The sequence below is a fragment of the Alligator sinensis genome, unplaced genomic scaffold (genome assembly GCF_000455745.1).
Source record: "Alligator sinensis unplaced genomic scaffold, ASM45574v1 scaffold73_1, whole genome shotgun sequence".
NCBI lineage: Eukaryota > Metazoa > Chordata > Crocodylia > Alligatoridae > Alligator > Alligator sinensis.
In genome coordinates this window covers 797,992-815,235 of record NW_005841838.1, presented here as the reverse complement: position 1 = coordinate 815,235, position 17,244 = coordinate 797,992, and the positions used below count along the sequence as shown (strand labels likewise).

The following is a 17,244-nucleotide window of genomic DNA, read 5'->3' as shown; positions in this document are numbered from 1 at the left end:
AAGAGACATCTTAAACTCAGGCATGTCTAATACACCAGAAAATACTGTAATCCTACACAGCCAGGAGCCCTCTTTCTTACTAAGAAGACTGGTGTAAACACCGTTTCTGATTCTGATCTCACAACACATAATGTAAATCAGAACTTTCACTAGAGAACGTGGAGTATAACCAGTACAGTCAGAGAGGAGAACCTAGGCTTAGGGAGAAGAGGATACTGGGTGTGGTATAAAACTTTACATGTTGAATCCTTTGAAAAATATAACTAGTTCCACTACCACCATCCTTTCCAGGAACATGTAGACCAAGAGATTCCCTTCCTAATGGAGGCAGACTGTCTTTGCCTTGCCTCAAGAGAGCAGCAGTATGCAATAACATGCAGACATACCACTGCATTTCAGCAGCTTACCCACTGAGCCTAAAAAAAAAAAATCTCTCTTCACTTAATGGAAGTTTAGGAGCTGGCAGGCTGTGAGAGGCAATATAAAAAGGATTTTGACTTCCCAGTGTCCCTTTCAGCTGCTGTGAGCAGGATCCCTTACTATAGAATCTCAACAGGAAGTGGCAAAAGGCCAGCCCAGCCTCAGCTGCTTGCAAAGCAAAGGCTGCTATTGCAGAATTCCTTGAAAACTGAGATTCTTGTTTACAAAGTGCTTTCAGTGTAACATTAGACACGGTTACATACCAACAAGCTCAATAAGAGCTTGCTTGCCTTTCAGTGTCCCTCCTCAACCCAGGGCTACTACACAGGAATGGTGGCAGGAATTCCCCCATCGCAGACAAATAACAGAGATCAGATACCCAAACAGGCTGTACAGAAGAAACTGCCACACCAAAGAGCACAGCCTGCCAGGGAGGGGGCCAAGATATTTGGACCGCAACTCACAAAAAGTTCTTAAGATCAGAAGAGCTAAGACAGACCCATCCCAACACCTGAGAACACAGAACCACAGCCAGTCTTTCCAGATGTTGAACTGGACACACCAGAACAGCATTAAGGGAAGTGCTCCACTCAAAATTACACTCCCAGAGAAGGATGCATCCCCAGAGTCCATCCCAAAGCAGGAAAGAAAAAGGCTGTGCTATGACAACATTCCCCAAGGGAGAAGGGAAAGTAAACGGGAAGGGAAAACTAGGAACCCTCAATAATGCTTGGGGATCCAAGAACCACTGCCCATATCCTACAAAGTCCTTATAGTTCTGGCAGTTGGGAGTTTTGCAGCCAAACAATATTTTGGTGCAAAAATGTTGCACAAGGTTGGCAGGAGTTTTCAAAAGAAAAGTCTGTCAGGGCTGGACTCAGATGCATGCTCCTGCCTAGAGCTGGCAGCCCGGCAGTCAGCAATATTTTAAGTCAGTCTCCTGACTTGATTCAAGTTACTGCCGAGCTCAGACCAGATACTTGAACCTCAGTCTCCCACGAATGTCTCAGCCAGCAAGCTACTGGCCATCCTGGGGTGACACCTCACTCTCCCCACTCTACAAGTCTCCCAAAGCTGCCAATTCTTTCTGATTTTCAGTGGAAAATATCTGATTCCCAAACAGTTCCAGGAAACCATAACAGACACAGGAACCAATTCCCCTCCCCCCCCCACACACACTTTGGTGAAATTCAGCACTAATTCCTCTGAGGATAGTGGTATGACAGTGGTGTTCAGGGGATGAAAATCAGGCCCACAACATATAGTAAGAGCACAGGCCACTGCCTCAAGTCCAGCATTTCACATTAGGAACCTCCTTACTCCTATGAAACAACAAGCAAAACTTCCCAAGAAGCTTTTGCAAGGAATATTATCATCAGCAAAAGGCTGGAGTAGAAATTGAAGTCTTCATGACTTTGTAATCTGTCAATTTTAGGATATAGCTACATTCTAAACTCACTATTCCTGCAGCCTCACACTTGGCACTGCTCCATGTGGGAAGCCTGTTCAAGGGGCAACAGCATAGCTGCCTTTGCAAGGTGCTGGGGATGAGCTAATTAGCACAGTAACAGTGCCAATGAACCCACTCCCACTTTAATCTGCCTGTTCCGCACAGCCGTTAAACTGGCTTCCTGTTTTGGAAGCAGCCTGTCCACTGCAGCACACCACATGTGAGGGGCACTACCGGGGTGAAGGAAGAGGTTACTGTGCAGACATTGCATTAGGTATCTATATGACTCCTATCACTGTAGTTTGAGTCCCCTACACTCTTTAATGAGTTTTTCCTCAACCCCTTTCTCTGCTGAGGAATAGAGACCTGGAAAAACTGTATGACTTCCACAAACATTCAGGGAACACCTGTAGAAAAAGAGAGAACTGAATCCAGTCTCAAGTTCAGGCTCAGCATCCCAACAAAGGATGCTTCTTTGCAACTGGATTTTCAAAGCAAGAAAGCATTCAAGCGAGTGGTATACACACTTGGGTGGACAGAAGGGAGTACTTCGTTTGTTACATTTATTGCATGACTTACAATATTAATCCTGAGATAAATTGTAACATGCCACAGGTTCAAGCAACATATTTTGAAATGGCAAATCACCCACAAAGACACTTACTCAGTAAAGGTGGAGTACTGAAAAAAACCACATGGTCTACCTTGGAAGGTGCCGGAGTGCTGGCATGCCAGAAAAATAAAACAAGGGCAGGGGGTACAAGGCAGGATGTACTGCATATTACTATAGTTAATAATCATAAATGTGGCCTTTTTTTTTTAATGGTAAATACCAGATTTTCTAAGAATTGTAAACCTGGTGACAATAAATACAACTTCTGATACTACTTTTGATCTTGTGTATTTGTTTTGTGAGGGTCCCCCACAACAGCCACCCAGCCCTGCTCATGCCCCTTGCCCCCCACGCAAAGCCCCTGCCCCCCAGCCCTGCCAGAGGGGGCCCCCAGCTGCTAGGGCTATGGGGCCAGGGACCCAGGTCTGCAGCTTCCTGCCCCCAACAGAAGGCAGTGGCTGCTGCAGCATTAGGAGCTGGCTCCCCCACTGCTGCTGTCTGCTGAGGGCTCAGGCCGGGGGTGGGGCCAGCTCCTGGCAGAAGCATGCACTCTGGGGGGGCAGGCGGGACCTATGCCCCCCAAATCTGTGTGAGGGGGCAGGACAGGTGCATGCTGCAGGCTTGTGCTCCCCGCCATGCTGCCCTCTCCTGCCGCCTCTGCAGAGCAGCGTGTGGAAGCTGGCGCAGCAGGGCACAGCGGGGAGGCGCACAAAAGCTGTTTGCTGCTCCAAACTGCCTGCTGCCCTGGCCACACTTTCCCTGCAGGTGGGGGCAGCAGCAAGGGGCACAACCCTGCGCTGCCGCCCGCGCTGCCCCCATGCACACAGGGAAAGTATGACCAGGGCAGCGTGGAGCTTGCAGCAGGCAACTTCCCTGTAAGGCCTCTCTGTGCACTGCCGCTCCAGGCCCACACTGCACTCCCAGCCCTGCTGCCCTCCCCCGGGCCCTCCTGACTGACCTGCTGCCTCCCCAGAGCCCAGGGCCTGGTGTAGGCTTGGGAGGCAGCTGGGGCCAGGGAGGCTGCAGCTTGCCCAGGCTCTGAGCTGAACCTACCAATTCTGATCCATCTGACCAGATTGGCCAAGTTCTTGGATGACACAAAGTTATGGGGGACCATGGTCATGCTTTGAAGACAGGCTGCAGATACAGGCGGACCTAGACAGACTAGCAAGTTGGGCAGACTGGAACCAGATGAAGTTCAACATTGAGAAATGTAAAGTGCTCCAATTCCCAACATACTTACAGGCTCGATGGTGCCCAACTGACTAGCACCACGATTGAAAGGGACCTATGGGTGATAATAGACCATACTATGAACATGAGCTGTCAGTGTGATGCTGTAGCCAGCAGGGCAAACAGTACTCTAGCATGCATCAACTGATGCATCTCAAGCAAAACCAAGGAGGTGATTCTTCCACTTTACTTGGCATTGATGAGGCCGCAGCTGGAGTACTGTGTCCAATTCTGGGCACCACGCTTCAACGAGGATGTGGAAAAGTTTGAGAGAGTCCAGAGAAGAGCCACCTGTATGATTAGAGACTTGCAAGGCAAGCCATACGAGGAAAGGCTGAGGGACTTGGGCCTCTTCAGCCTAAAAAAGAGAAAGCTGAGAGGGGACTTGGTAGCAGCTTACTGCTACATCAGGAGAATACACCAAGGGTTTGGCGAACAACTGTTTACCAGGGCACCTTTGGGGAAAACCAGGAGTAATGGGCACAAACTCCTGGAAGACCATTTCAGGCTTAACACTAGGAAAAACTTCTTCACAGTTAGGGTGTCCAGATTGTGGAATAAACTCCCTCCAGAGGTGGTGCATTCACCTACCCTAGGAATCTTCAAGAGAAGACTGGATGGTCACCTGACCCCAGTTGTCTTTCCTGCCTAGCGCAGGGGCACTGGTCCCAATGATCTTGTGAGGTCCCTTTCAGCCCCTTGCAGTCTGTGAATCTATGAACCCATCACTGGTACTAACAGCTGAGTCTTATTTATTAAATCGAAAGCCAGACAAAAGAGAACTCCTAGTTTCGGCATCTCTATAACAAGTCTTTTCTCACACAGCTTGCCTGCAAATTATTCTGGAACATATTGGGAAATACTTCAAAAGGAAATGTTTCAGGCAGGGGACATACGTTCGCCAGTGTGCCATTACTGTTTCAAACAACTTTAGCCTTACTCTCAGCAATTCTCCCGCTCCTCCCTTCACAGGGATGGAAGGTAGAGGAGAGGGGAGAGCCCTGAGCAGAGTGGAAATCATGGGTGGAGGGATGATAGGGATCCCCCAAGCCTCTCCTCTCCCCCTCACAGATGAGGAGCTGAGAAGTTTGGGGATGGATTGGGTCCCAGATCCCATATGGTGTCCCCATACACACGTAACCAAAAGTGACATGCTCCTAAACAGGTATCCAGGTTGTAGCCATACAGAACTTCATTTCAAGAGATGCTATTTTGAAGTGTTTCAGCCACTTCTGCAACATTTTTCTGCAACAGGCAGCACAGACGTGGATACTCCACCCCTCCCCAAGCACTCTTCACCATGCAAGCAGCACAGTCCCCCTTCTCCCCAGGCATGCAGCCCCCCCCACCCGACCCCACCCCTGCTCCTGACCACATGCACCACACAGGCAGCCTGGTTCCCTGCTGTCACATGTGCAGCCCCTTTACCCTGTCCCAGTTGCACACATTCTGGGCAAGCCCACCTGTCCACCCCTGGCATAGTCAATGAGACCCAAGGGTACAGTTTTCTTGTTGGTTTACTCCTGTTGTGGGGGAGACAGGAGGGAGGAAAGCAAGCCAGTACTTAGGTAACTGACCTTATCTTCATGTCACACAGGGGCTGTGAGTTATTGCCCCAGAAATGAATGAACTTCCATATCAATCCCTTGAAGTTTCCCCTGTACAGCATAGTATATTCACTTTCCTGGTGCAGGAAGCAGCAAAAAAGCAAGGAGGGGGAGGGGGGGAGAAGTCCGAGAATTAAAGAGAAAACAGAGAGATGAGTTCAAAGTTGCACCAACCAATTGAGGGCTCATATGCTCCAAGCACTTTCCAATGCCCATTACTGACATAAAGATTGCCGCATTTATATAATGTGGACAATCAATGAGTCACAAGTACCAAGTTTCCTCTACTGTAGCACTAACCTAGTGTATTCTAAATGGTCACAAAATCAGACTGGTTGTGCACTTCAGCCAGAGGTCAACTGCTCACTGAAGTATGGGATTTAAAAAGGAAGTCAAGTCCTGCAGTATGACATTTGCTTTTCTGAGTAAATGTGAAGGGGGGTGTGTGTGTGTATATGTGGGGAGGGGAGATAGAGATGGATTTAACATTTATTAGCCAAAATAGTAAGCCATTCAGCTCAGTTGATGGAATAATGTATAAACCAAAGGTTATTTTACACTGCTCTTCCTATTATACCACATCAATCTGCAGCTTGAGAAAAGCTCAGGGCTAAGAATGAAATGCTTGTTTTTAAGAGATTGCAGACTTAGTATCTAAACACAGGACACTCTATCTTACATGCTAATGGCTAAGTGAGAGTTTTTATTGTATCCTAGGAGTAGACAGTTACTTGACACTTTACATTGCTCTTATGTGAAATAACTGGTCAGTCACGTGCTCCAGAAATGTAATATGCTCTCCAGTAGGGAACCCCCAAAAGTCCTTAGACATGCAGAACTTCTATTGACTCTGATGAAACAAGCTATGCAGCATCACACAGAAGCAGCAAAGGCTCATTTTTCATTTCGACACTGTTTAGTACCAGAAAATTGCCCCATCTCAGCAGAGTTCAGGAGTTTGGGGAGAAAGCAGAGGAAGAAAATTGGTTTCATTCAGTACAATGGCACTAAATGCAGGATAAACAACAAATTCCTCCATAATCTGAAGTACTTAAAACAATTATCTGCAATACTCCTGGATAATGAAGACATTATGTAAAGGTGCCAAATTACAATGGCAAGTCTTCAAAATCTGGAGGATCCAACATTACTAGAAAAAAATGACATTAGTAATACCTTGGTGATATTCTGCATAAGGATGAAGTCAATACGTACCAAATACAAGCAGCCTGGAGTTTTGTTGCAGAGAACAAGTCAGCTGTCTACTGAGCAACATCGAAGCCATTTTTCCTTTTCTTTATTCAAAAGGACTCAAACTTGACAGAGCTCCTTTTTCTGGCTGATGTTCTGAAAAAAAAAAACATACCAAAAATGTATCTACAGCCTGTGGACAGTGCCATCACAATCACCACCACACGTCTTTCAAGCTTTCCCCTTTCATTTGCTGCTGGAGGCCAAGAGGAAACCAAGGATTGAAACAGGAGGTCTCACTAGGTCCTGTCAAAGCAAATTACTGTATCTGTACCTCTTATCTCTAACAAGGCCTAAGAGTCCCGTGGATACCATTTCCTAAATCTTCCATCCTAAATCAGCCACAGGGTTCACAGGCAACTTTGTGAAAGCAACATGAAATGAGATGAACAGTACACAAGGTCATTGGGAAAGAGAGAGGAAGGTTTTTCCTTACCCCCACAAAATTTATCATTACCTAGCTTTTATCTAGGAGCCTTTCATCCATACATATCAAGGCACTTCAAAGGAAGCAAGTAGCAATATCCCCATTTTTTAGATGGGAAAACTGCAGCACAATGAGGGTAACTTAAGTGTCCAAGATACTCAACAAATCAAAAGCAAAGCCAGCAAAAAACAGTAGGTCTCCAGAGTCTTAGTCCAGTACTCTAACCACTGGACTATGCTACGTGCTTGTAGTAGTTCCAGTTCGTGTTGGCCACTTCCAAATTGTGCCCCTTGTGCTTCCAGGAATTACAAATACCCAGAAGGGTCAAGATCTCACTTAAGATACTCTGTGGCACAGAAGATCAGCTGTCATTTTACTTTCTTTTTCTTTCTGCTTTGATGTACATAGGGTGGGATAGCATAAATAAGGAATATAAAAACTGCTATATCAACAGTTCCCAAGGAAATCTTCTATTTAGATTCATTATAGTTTATGGGAAGTTCTCCTGATTCTCCCTCCCCAGCTTCCATTTGGCTTCATATAGTAAACAGTATGCAGAGACTTTCTGCAAACAGAAGGGGCTTCAAACCTAGAAAATGGCAGAGGTATTAGGAAGTAACAGGAAACAAATCATCTTAAAAGATTTAGTTGCTCCTCCATATAACTCCAAGATCAGTCAATATGATGGGTCACAATTATGTCAAAGCCAAGGCTTTTGTGCTTGAGTAACAAAGAGGAGAAACTAGAATCTAAATGACCCTGGGTGATGAAGACTTGGACCATATAACAGCCTTAATCTGAATCACCTGGCAAAATTGGGGGAAAGGTCTGGCCGGGAGTCTGGAACAGAGATAACAAGTCTGTTAATTCAGCATTTGAGTAGGAGTTGCAGTTAAATTTTATTCTTAAACCTACAACCTTGTAAGCTCCACTCAGGGCAGTAAAGGCCCCTGTTCCTTTATGTACTGACATGATACATGGTTGGTTTCTCTGCTGACATCTACCTCCTCTTATATTTCCTTCCTAATTGCTTGCAATTATTGCAATACAGATTAAGTGTGCAAGCCAAAGCTAACATTGTTCTTGTCCTGTACAGTTTTTCTGGGTTAAATACAGACAGTCAAAAAGCCCCAGGCTGAATTGATTCAGTCTTCACAGGTTAATCTAAACTGCACAGATTGAACCAATAAGCAAGTGAACAGACATTCACTTTTGACTCTGGAAATGCAGCCACATGTCTGCGGTGATGCAGGCCAGAAGCCAGGGGGTGCTAGAGAACATCCTTACTTGGCTGGAGCAGACAGCTTGGGCCAAGGCTAGACCACCAAGCTGTAGGGGGGGGTTCAGGGAGGTGCAAAGCATCCTGGGATGCTGAGGGACAGTGAGTTAACTTGAATCTGGAGGGGACCTGGGACAGAAGTTCAACAAACCAATTTAACTAAATCAGTTAAGTCTGATACTACATCCATCCAGATTTATCTTACACCGATTTTGGCCATTTTGAAAGCAATTTATGTGCACTGAACTTCTTTTGTGTTACAGATTTAAACCAGATTCTGATCACTTACACCAGTTTGTGTGTAATTTCTGTCCCTAGCCCTGAAGAACATCCCTAAATTTCATGGAATTAAATAGGTTGTCTAAACTTCATTTATTCTACATTACTAAGGCATTCTGCATTTTTGCTTACATAATTTCTGTATCACTAATCAAAATTTTGAACAAATGTTTATGATTGAGAAGCTGCTCATCTATTGTTGCTAGGTTGAAAATGCATCTTAACAAACGTGAAAAGGCCAGAAGTTTGATTTCCATTTTACCTTTTGCTCTGATGGCATTTACTTCCCTTTACACTTCAGTGAATTTTTTGCCAGTTCCAAGAAGCCCATGCTAATCTGAGCCTATTAATTCAAAAACAGGATTACATTGGTGGAAAGAAAAGCCCCTTTAGTCTTTTAAAACATCAGCTTACCACTTTGTTTCACTTAGATTCCACGTAGTTCAATTTAAAATCAAATGTTTTGAAGACTTCCAAGGCAAGCACACATTTGCACAATATTTACTGCGTATTTTGAAAAAGTGAGTCTATATATTTTGAATAAGGAACTTAATAAGGGTGGACATCCTGTATGTAGAAATCAGAGTTGCTCCACTGAAAACACAAGATTCATTTAATATGATCCCCTTTACTCCTGTTAGTGTTTCCAATCACAGTTCCTCTTCACTTCCTTCAAAGAAGCTAGACCCTAACAAAGACTTAAGTGCAGGTTTAACGTCACATGATGACTAGACGCATTAATTTCAGTGAGACTACACACAGAGTACCTAGTTAAGCACAAGCTATTGGGGCCATTATACACTGGTTTCATTGCATGGGCTCTAGAGCTGTGTCACTCTAGTGAGAAGCTGTTTATAGGGCCAAAGAGCCATGGCCCTTCCTATTTCAACACTGATTAACAAGCCTGTTGAGAACTATATTAGTTCTTTAATGCCATAATATCAGCACACCTCGTCTATGTTTTCTTCGCAAGACGGTGCCTCAAGAGCATATCTGGAAAATTAATAAAATGGTACTTGGCCACCATTTCTGCATTGATGGCATATAATGTACCAATGTACTTTTACCCATAGCAGACTCCTGGAACTAAAATTTACTGTGCCTTCTTGCCTGGCTCCATTCAGGGCAGTTCCTTTTGGCATCTTTTGCAGATGAGATGACTCTGCATGTCCAAACCAGAGAGACCCTGGCTTTATTTTTGCTGTCATATCACACTACAGCATCTGTTTTCTGTCCACTGTCACTATTAGGTGATTTTCAGTATTATTTTCCAAACATCTCCCTGCCCCTAGAATCTCCTTTTGCTTTACACTATTTCTGGAGTAGCTTTTACTTTTGCTGATGAATCTCAATCTGTAATTTCCTACCTAGACTTTCAGTTGAGTTATAATGTTCATGAAAGGTCTGAAGTTACCTTTTGGAATTATTTTTACTTTTAAGAAGAGCTCCCTGAAAATAACAGAAAATTAAAATTCCAAGATATTTAAACATTCAGTAATTTAGCTTTTCTTTTGCTATTTTCCAGCCTGAGACCATAAAAAACTGGATAATATCACATTGCAGTATAAGAAAACCAGCTTCCTTTTCACTTCCATGAGCCATAGATCCTTTGCAAAAACCTATACTTTTAACTGATCATGACATTTGTTTAAACTTCCACTATTTTTTCACTTTTTCTACCAATCAAATTCTGTCTGCACTTAGCATTTGTCTTCTTTCTCACACAGACAGCTCTAACTGTGCAATCAAAGACAGAAGGGGTACCACGAACAGGACTCAGGCCATTCTACCATGTCCTTCAAGATAGGGGGGTGCAGACATAGTAAATGGGAGAAAAAAACCCAGATTTTAAAACTAGTGACTGTCTAGCAACCAGTCAATATGGACTACTATACCTGACTCAACCACAAGTGACCTATCACAGTGGTTGGCAATCTTTTTAGGCTGTGAATGACCTAGTACAGATCAAAGGTGGACCCTGACACCACCAGTGCTTCTCCCTGCAGCAGCATGGGGTGGGGGGTGGTGACTGCTTCTGAAGCCCCTTGCTGCTGAATGCTGCCAAAGTCTACATCCACAAATCAGATCAAATGGCTCCATGGGCCAGATCTGGCCCACAAACCATAAGTAGCCAACCTATCACAAACAAATTTGGCTTGCATACACACAATTAATCTGAGAAAATTCTCCCAGTTTTGCTCTCCTGATACAGAAATTTACCCAGTACCACATGTATACAGACATTAAAATGCTGAGGCCCTGAAGAGTAGAGAGCTTGCACTGCTGATACTATGTACCCCTGTGCACATCTTAGCATGCTCTGCAAACTCCCTTAGTTTGTCTGATAACAGTGCATATAAAAGCCCTGACTGGCTGACCCAGACTGCCCATGGTCAGCTTGTGTTTCCCTGCAGCACAATGTAGGAATTGTGGAGGGGGCATATTATGCTCCCTGCTGGAACAGCAGAGTCCAGTGAGTGACACTCTCTTTCTGGTGGGGGATGAGGTGCTGGAGGACTATGTTCTTTTCTGAGAGAAGCCACAGCACATATACACATTTGCTCTGCCAAAAGAAACTCTCCTGTGAGTGATTTAACAGGTTATTTTTCTTTTAGAGGGACCATTTTTATTCTGAGAGAAAAAGACTGAACATCTGTACATTTGTGGTTTCTCCTGGGACAGCACTGACGTTCCCAGGAAAACTAGGGGTGCACTGATAAAGATTTTTTTGGCCGATACCAATGGCTAATTATTAACCAGCCATATTAGCCAATATTAATCTGATAGATGATATGCAGCCTGGCAGCTTGGAGAGCAGCGTCCAGCTGGTAAGTCTGTTGGGAGAAGGAGCATGGGAACGGAAAGGGGTGTATGGGAAGGGGCAGATGGAGGCCCCCACAGTGAGGGAGGGAATAGCACTGGGGTAAAACAAGACCTGCCAGCGACGAAGTCATACTGACTGTCATTCAGAATCCTACCTTCTGCAAGTGTATCGCACATAGACTCCTTGATGAATTTTTCCAGGATTTTCCCTGGTATAGAAGATAGGCTAGTTGGCCTATAGTTGCCTGGGTCCTCTCTCCTCCCCTACTTGAAGATGGGTACAATATTGGCCTTCTTGGAGGCATAGGGGGCATGTGCCCCCTGGGTCTGTGCACAGGGTGAGGGCAGGCTGCTTACTGCAAGCTCAGGGCCAGGGGCTGTGCTAGTCTCTTCCTGGTGGGGAGCCTGGGCTGGGGCTCTGCTCTGCTCTGGCTGGGCTGGGGCAGAGCAGGCTGTAGTAGCACTGGAAGGAGGGGTTATGGGGGGGGTATGGCAAATTTTGGGGTGGCTGTAGCCCACCCCATAGGACCCTTGCCAGCACCACCACCTGCCCTGAGTGTAGCCCTTGTTCAGCCCCCCGGCTCTGAGCCTGCAGCAGCTGATCAGTGCTGATCCAATATGGACCAATATATCGATGCACCTCTAAGAGAAACTGAATGTCTGTATGAGGCTCTCGTGTGAGACCACAAGGGCCTGCTTTTACAAGTAATCAGCAGTATATGCTTGCAGTGCAAATATCTGGCTTGCTCCACAGACTGGATAAATTACTGCACAGTTTGCAAAATCCTCTTTCACCCTGCTAACATAGAAGTTAATTCTGTAAGACCTGTCTGCATTCCAGGCTGGAGCTTGCAAGGATCTAGATCAGGGGTGTCCAACCTTTTTGAAGCTGGGGCTGGATCATGAACTTTTTATCACCCAGTGGGCCGGCAAGCCATATTCAAAGACCTCACAGGAAGCAGTATCACATCCCCTCGCCAAACAAAAGTACAGTGTTTACTTTTGTTTCTCATCGCAGCACCTTGGGCCTCAGAAAACAGCTTGGAGGGCCACATGATGGCCCGCGGGCCATATGTTGGACAAGCCTGATCTAGATACATATGGGCATACAATGAGAGTGACTGTCACTGCTGCCAACTGCAGTCTTCTAGCTCATTATTCCTGTGTGTGTAAAACACAGAAGCCTATTTTAAATTCACAGAGGTAGATTCATCTGGCATTTGAGTCCTCCAATTGAAATCCTCAATTTCCTGTCATGGTGAGGGAGAACCATTCCCTAAGCTCTTGCAAGAGTGGCTCTCCTGGTGTCTTCAACTTCAGAACTTACTTGTGTGCCAGTCCTCGGGCATGCTCCAGTCAGTGTTTCCTGTCCCCCGGAAATCTTAGTAACATTCAAGCTTACTGTTCATTTACCTCCTTTGCAAATGTGAGAGGATTTGAGAGCAAGAACAGGACCTTTTAAATTTTCCTAAATACTGATAACAAGACAGTCCAAAGACCAAAATCCTGCCATTACCTAGGCTGCCCAGGTACAGATAGCACATAATCCAGGTACAGAGCAGGCAGCCACAGCACTTCACTGTGTTGCTCCATCAACAAGCTAAAAATGACAAATGTAAGCATCACCTTCCTCAGACAGCTGTTCCATTTTACACAGCCATATAGTACTGTCTCTTGCAGATGTGTTTTTTTGGGCAGCTGGTATAACAGACAGCTGTTCAAAAGCTGAGAGGAGAATGATGGGCTGGATTGGTAGGGAGGCTGGACCTTGGCAGCCACATTCTTCTGCCCCTTGGCAGCATCAACAGGAGGAAAGAAGCCGGAAGTCTCCAGGATCTCAAGTGCTTGGCACATCACCCTTTCTGGCACTGCTGATTGGGTACAAAAATTACTAGTTGTACCTCTGACCTGAACAAATACATTAAAGAGGAAATCACAAATATTGTTTTGAATAAAACCTGAATTGGCTCAGATCTTAGATTCATTGAAAATTAGGGTTGGAAGGGATCTCAGGAGGTCATCTAGTCTAAGCCCTTGGTCAAAGCAGGACCATCCTCAACTAGACCATCCCAGCCAAAGCTCTGTCTAGCCAGGTCTTAAAAACCTCCAAGGATGGAGCTTCCACCACCTCTCTGGGTAGCCTGTTCCAGTGTTTTACTACCCTCCTAGTAAGAAAATTCTTCCTAATATCTAACCTAAAACTTCCCTTGCTGCAACTTCAGACCATTGCTCCTTGTTCTGTCATCCGCCACCACTGACAATAGTCTAGCTCCATCCTCTTTTGAACCCCCTTCAGGTAATTGAAGGCTACTATTAAATCCCGCCTCAGTCTTCTCTTCTCTAAATTAAATAAGCCCAGGTCCCTCAGCCGTTTCTCATAAGCCACATGCTCCTCCCTTACCATTTTTGTTGCCCTCCGCTGGACTCTCTCTAATTTGTCCACATGCTGTTGGGGGGGAGGGGCGAACAACTGGACACAGTACTCCAGATATGGCCTCATCAGTGCTGAATAGAGGGGAATAATCACTTCCCTTGATCTACTGGCAACAAGTCTACCTATGCAGCCCAGTATGCCATTAGCCTTCTTGGCAACAACAGCAGACTGTTGGCTCATATTCAGTGTATTGTCCATTGTACCCCCAGGTCCTTTTCTGCAGAGCTGCTGCCCAGCCTGTACCGCCCATGCCTGTGCATGGGATTGTTCTGTCCTAAGTGCAGGACTGCACTTGTCCTTGTTGAACCTCATGAGATATATTCTGGCTCAATTCTCCAATTTGTCTAGGTCACTCTGAATCCTAGCCCTCCAGCATATCTACTACTGCCCACAGCTTGGTGTAATCTGCAGACTTGCAGAGATGATGATCACAAACCCTTTGATTAGCTCTCCTTAGAAATAGGCACAACAATGAACAGCATACAAAGACATTTACACCAGCATTCCCACTGAAAAAAAAATATCACTGCCCCAGAGACAGGGAAGGGACATGTCATAGAACAATTCTTCCACCCCTCTGGAGGCAGCAGTCCAATGGGGAAGAGATACAGCTGGGTCACTTTTAGCGTGCCTTTTCCAAACAGATTGCTCATGTGTACACAAACAATTGTTCTGAGAATGCAATTAGACTGACTGTTAAAGATGGAAATAGCCCTTCCATTTTGTTGGCACCTCTCTCCTTTCAACAGCTAGAAATTGCAGGTAATTGCAAAGCCAGGGTTTCTGAATGGAGCCAAGTATGATACATTTTGTATGGAAAGCTTTCACAATCATCTGTCTTCTGTTGTCTCTTGATCTCCTGACTGCTGCTTGCTCTCCTTTTCTTAATTTCTACTCCCCAACCTGTCAAAGTGTTCCAAGCCTTCCCTGGAGAACATCAGAGGTCTAGGGTGGACTAAAAGCAGGCCTTTCTCCTGGGTGTAGAGTTCACTAACAACTGCATCATGTGACTGAGGTGACAAGTCAATATTTCATTGGGGATATCAAATAACAGAAAAACAGCTCATGAAGAGCCCAGAGGCTAAAATATGCCTACAGATTTCAATCAGGGGAAAAAAGCCTCGTTCACCCAGCACTTATCCACTAATGTCTTTTACAGGGTTTATCTGAGCAAGAGTGAGCAAAAGCCTGATGGGTCCCTTGCCAGTTACATTAAAGAGTGAAATCTTCAACAGCACCTGCCATTCAAGGACCTGAAAATAGCCTGCAGTCATTTATCTTTGCCTACTTAGTGAAGCAATTAATATACCTTTCATAGGTATCTATATCAAAAGCTGAGAAATCTGAGTCACTCCCAAATTTGAGATGTTTCTTAGGAATTCAGACACACAACTGCAATCACTTGAAAAGACGAATGTAAAAATATGGCACCACTTTGGCTAAGATCGGTCAGTTGGTTTAACTCCAATTTAGTCAGCCTCAAAAGTAAAGTTAAGAATTCAATCGGTATGTGCCATGATAATACAAGAGATAACACTGGTAGGTATTTCTCTTCCAAGAGTTCCTCTGAAGTCAGGCTGCAATTTGTACCTATGTCTGTATGTGCACTATTGGTAAGGTCTACATGTTCCTTCAATCAGGGGTCACTCCTCTGCAATGGCCAGGCAATAGAAATTCTAATTAAAATATTACTCTCCTCCGAGTACCTTTTTAAAGTACAAACTGTGCACAAATAAAGAAATGTGAGGGTTTGTTTGTTTTTTTAAACATCACTTCATAGAAGTTTAAAAAACAAAACTCAGTAAACAGAATACTAATTTCAGAGGTGAAAGCCTCTGAAACACTGAACAATCAGAGCAAAGGGAGCAAAAGTGGAATACTTACAGGTGAAAACCCATTCTCCCCACCCACCACCAACATTTTGAAGATGTTTTTCCTATTCTAGGATAGTTTTCCTATTCTGGGTCAAAACTGCGATTTTTCAAAGATTTTTCTGGAAAAATGAGAGAGAGAGAGATGGAGCACCACACAGCTAATAGCCCAGTGGCTAAATCGCATGCATGGGATGACTAGTGTCAATTCCCTGTTCTGTCTCATTCAACCCACAAATTTGCACCTCAAACTCCTGTGTCCCAGGTGAGAGCCCTGATCCCAGGCTACTAATTAGTCTGGCGTGACTTCATTTCTGGTTTTGTCCAGAAAATCCATTCTAAAGCTGAGAAGTCTTTTCAAATTCAAGTTTCACCAAAAGTAACCATTATGAAAAAAATATGTTTTTTCACAAATAAGCATTTCTTATCGGAACCCAGCTCTCCCTTTCCTTCCAACAAATAAATATACTTTGCTTGAAAATTAGCAGCTCCAGTGACAACCAACAGCTAAGATAAGGCTAGCTCAAACCAACAGTGTGCAAATACATAGGTATAAGGAAAATGAAATGGAACTAGGAAATCTCCTACTAAGGTTCATGCGAGCTGAATTCAAGTAAATGGTGATGGACTCCCAAGACAAACCACAGAATGAAAACAAACTGCCTACCCAACCTGCTGAGATAGAGGGTTAGTCATAGCCATTTTTTGCATTGGAGGTACTGAAAAGAAGAAAAATGCCCAAAGGTGGTGGGGGAAACTGGCAGGAGAAAGAATTTAAGTTGTACAACAGCTGCATTTGACAACCTTAAAGTGTTCTGTGCCAACTGACTGGCTCCATGGCCAGTTGTGCTTCTCTTGTATTTCAGTGCAGTTACGTCTAAAATAAAGCCCTTCTGGAATGGATCGAGAACACGTTACCATGTCAACCTAGTTACCAGGTCCTACACCAACTGATCCATGCTCCATGGTTCTGCTCAGTATGCTGGAGATTGTGGGAGTGGCAGTTCACAGCCATCAGCATCTCAGAAAGAACTCTTTCACATTTAGAAAGATGAGCAAGCACTCATTGACAGATTAAAGTTTCATAGACATCATTGAGAAAGCCAGTGGAAGAGTGACGATTACCACTGTGTGGTGACTTCTACCTGGGAATGCACAGCTCTAAGAAGCACTGCCACCCAGCAATGTTCACTACATAATGATTAACGGCTATCAGCAAATGGGAACATGGACCCACAGCAAAAAACAAATTCTGCAGGAAAGCAATTTCACACAGTGTTATTTGCTTTTGACTATTAGCTCTCCTACTAGGCAAAAAGGCTTTCTGTAGAACTGCACATAATTGGAAACACCAAAATTGTACCTGAGTTATCAAGGACATAGGTTGCCATAGTTACAAATAAAAGCCTCAGCTTGTCCTTCAGTGGCTTGCTCATTTTACTGACACTATTGGGATCAAATGCTCCCTCCCACCACCACCCCTCAAGATGTTTTCTGTTCAGAAAATAAATGAGGTTGTTTTACCTTTACAGTCTCAACAGAACAGCAGTAGGAGCT

The 17,244-nt window shown here is 44.6% G+C and overlaps 1 protein-coding gene across 7 annotated transcripts in view; it reads right to left on the bottom strand.

Annotated features, from left to right (window-relative positions):
* ABAT (4-aminobutyrate aminotransferase) overlaps nt 1-17,244 on the bottom strand; it is a 140,185-nt gene that overhangs the window by 86,087 nt on the left and 36,854 nt on the right. For all 7 annotated transcript variants that reach the window (XM_006015493.3, XM_025203103.1, XM_025203111.1 and 4 more), the window contains one exon: nt 6,539-6,670. In XM_006015493.3, the coding sequence (XP_006015555.1) occupies nt 6,539-6,608 (70 nt within the window). In that variant the 5' untranslated portion in view covers nt 6,609-6,670. The remainder of the gene's footprint in view (nt 1-6,538; nt 6,671-17,244) is intronic.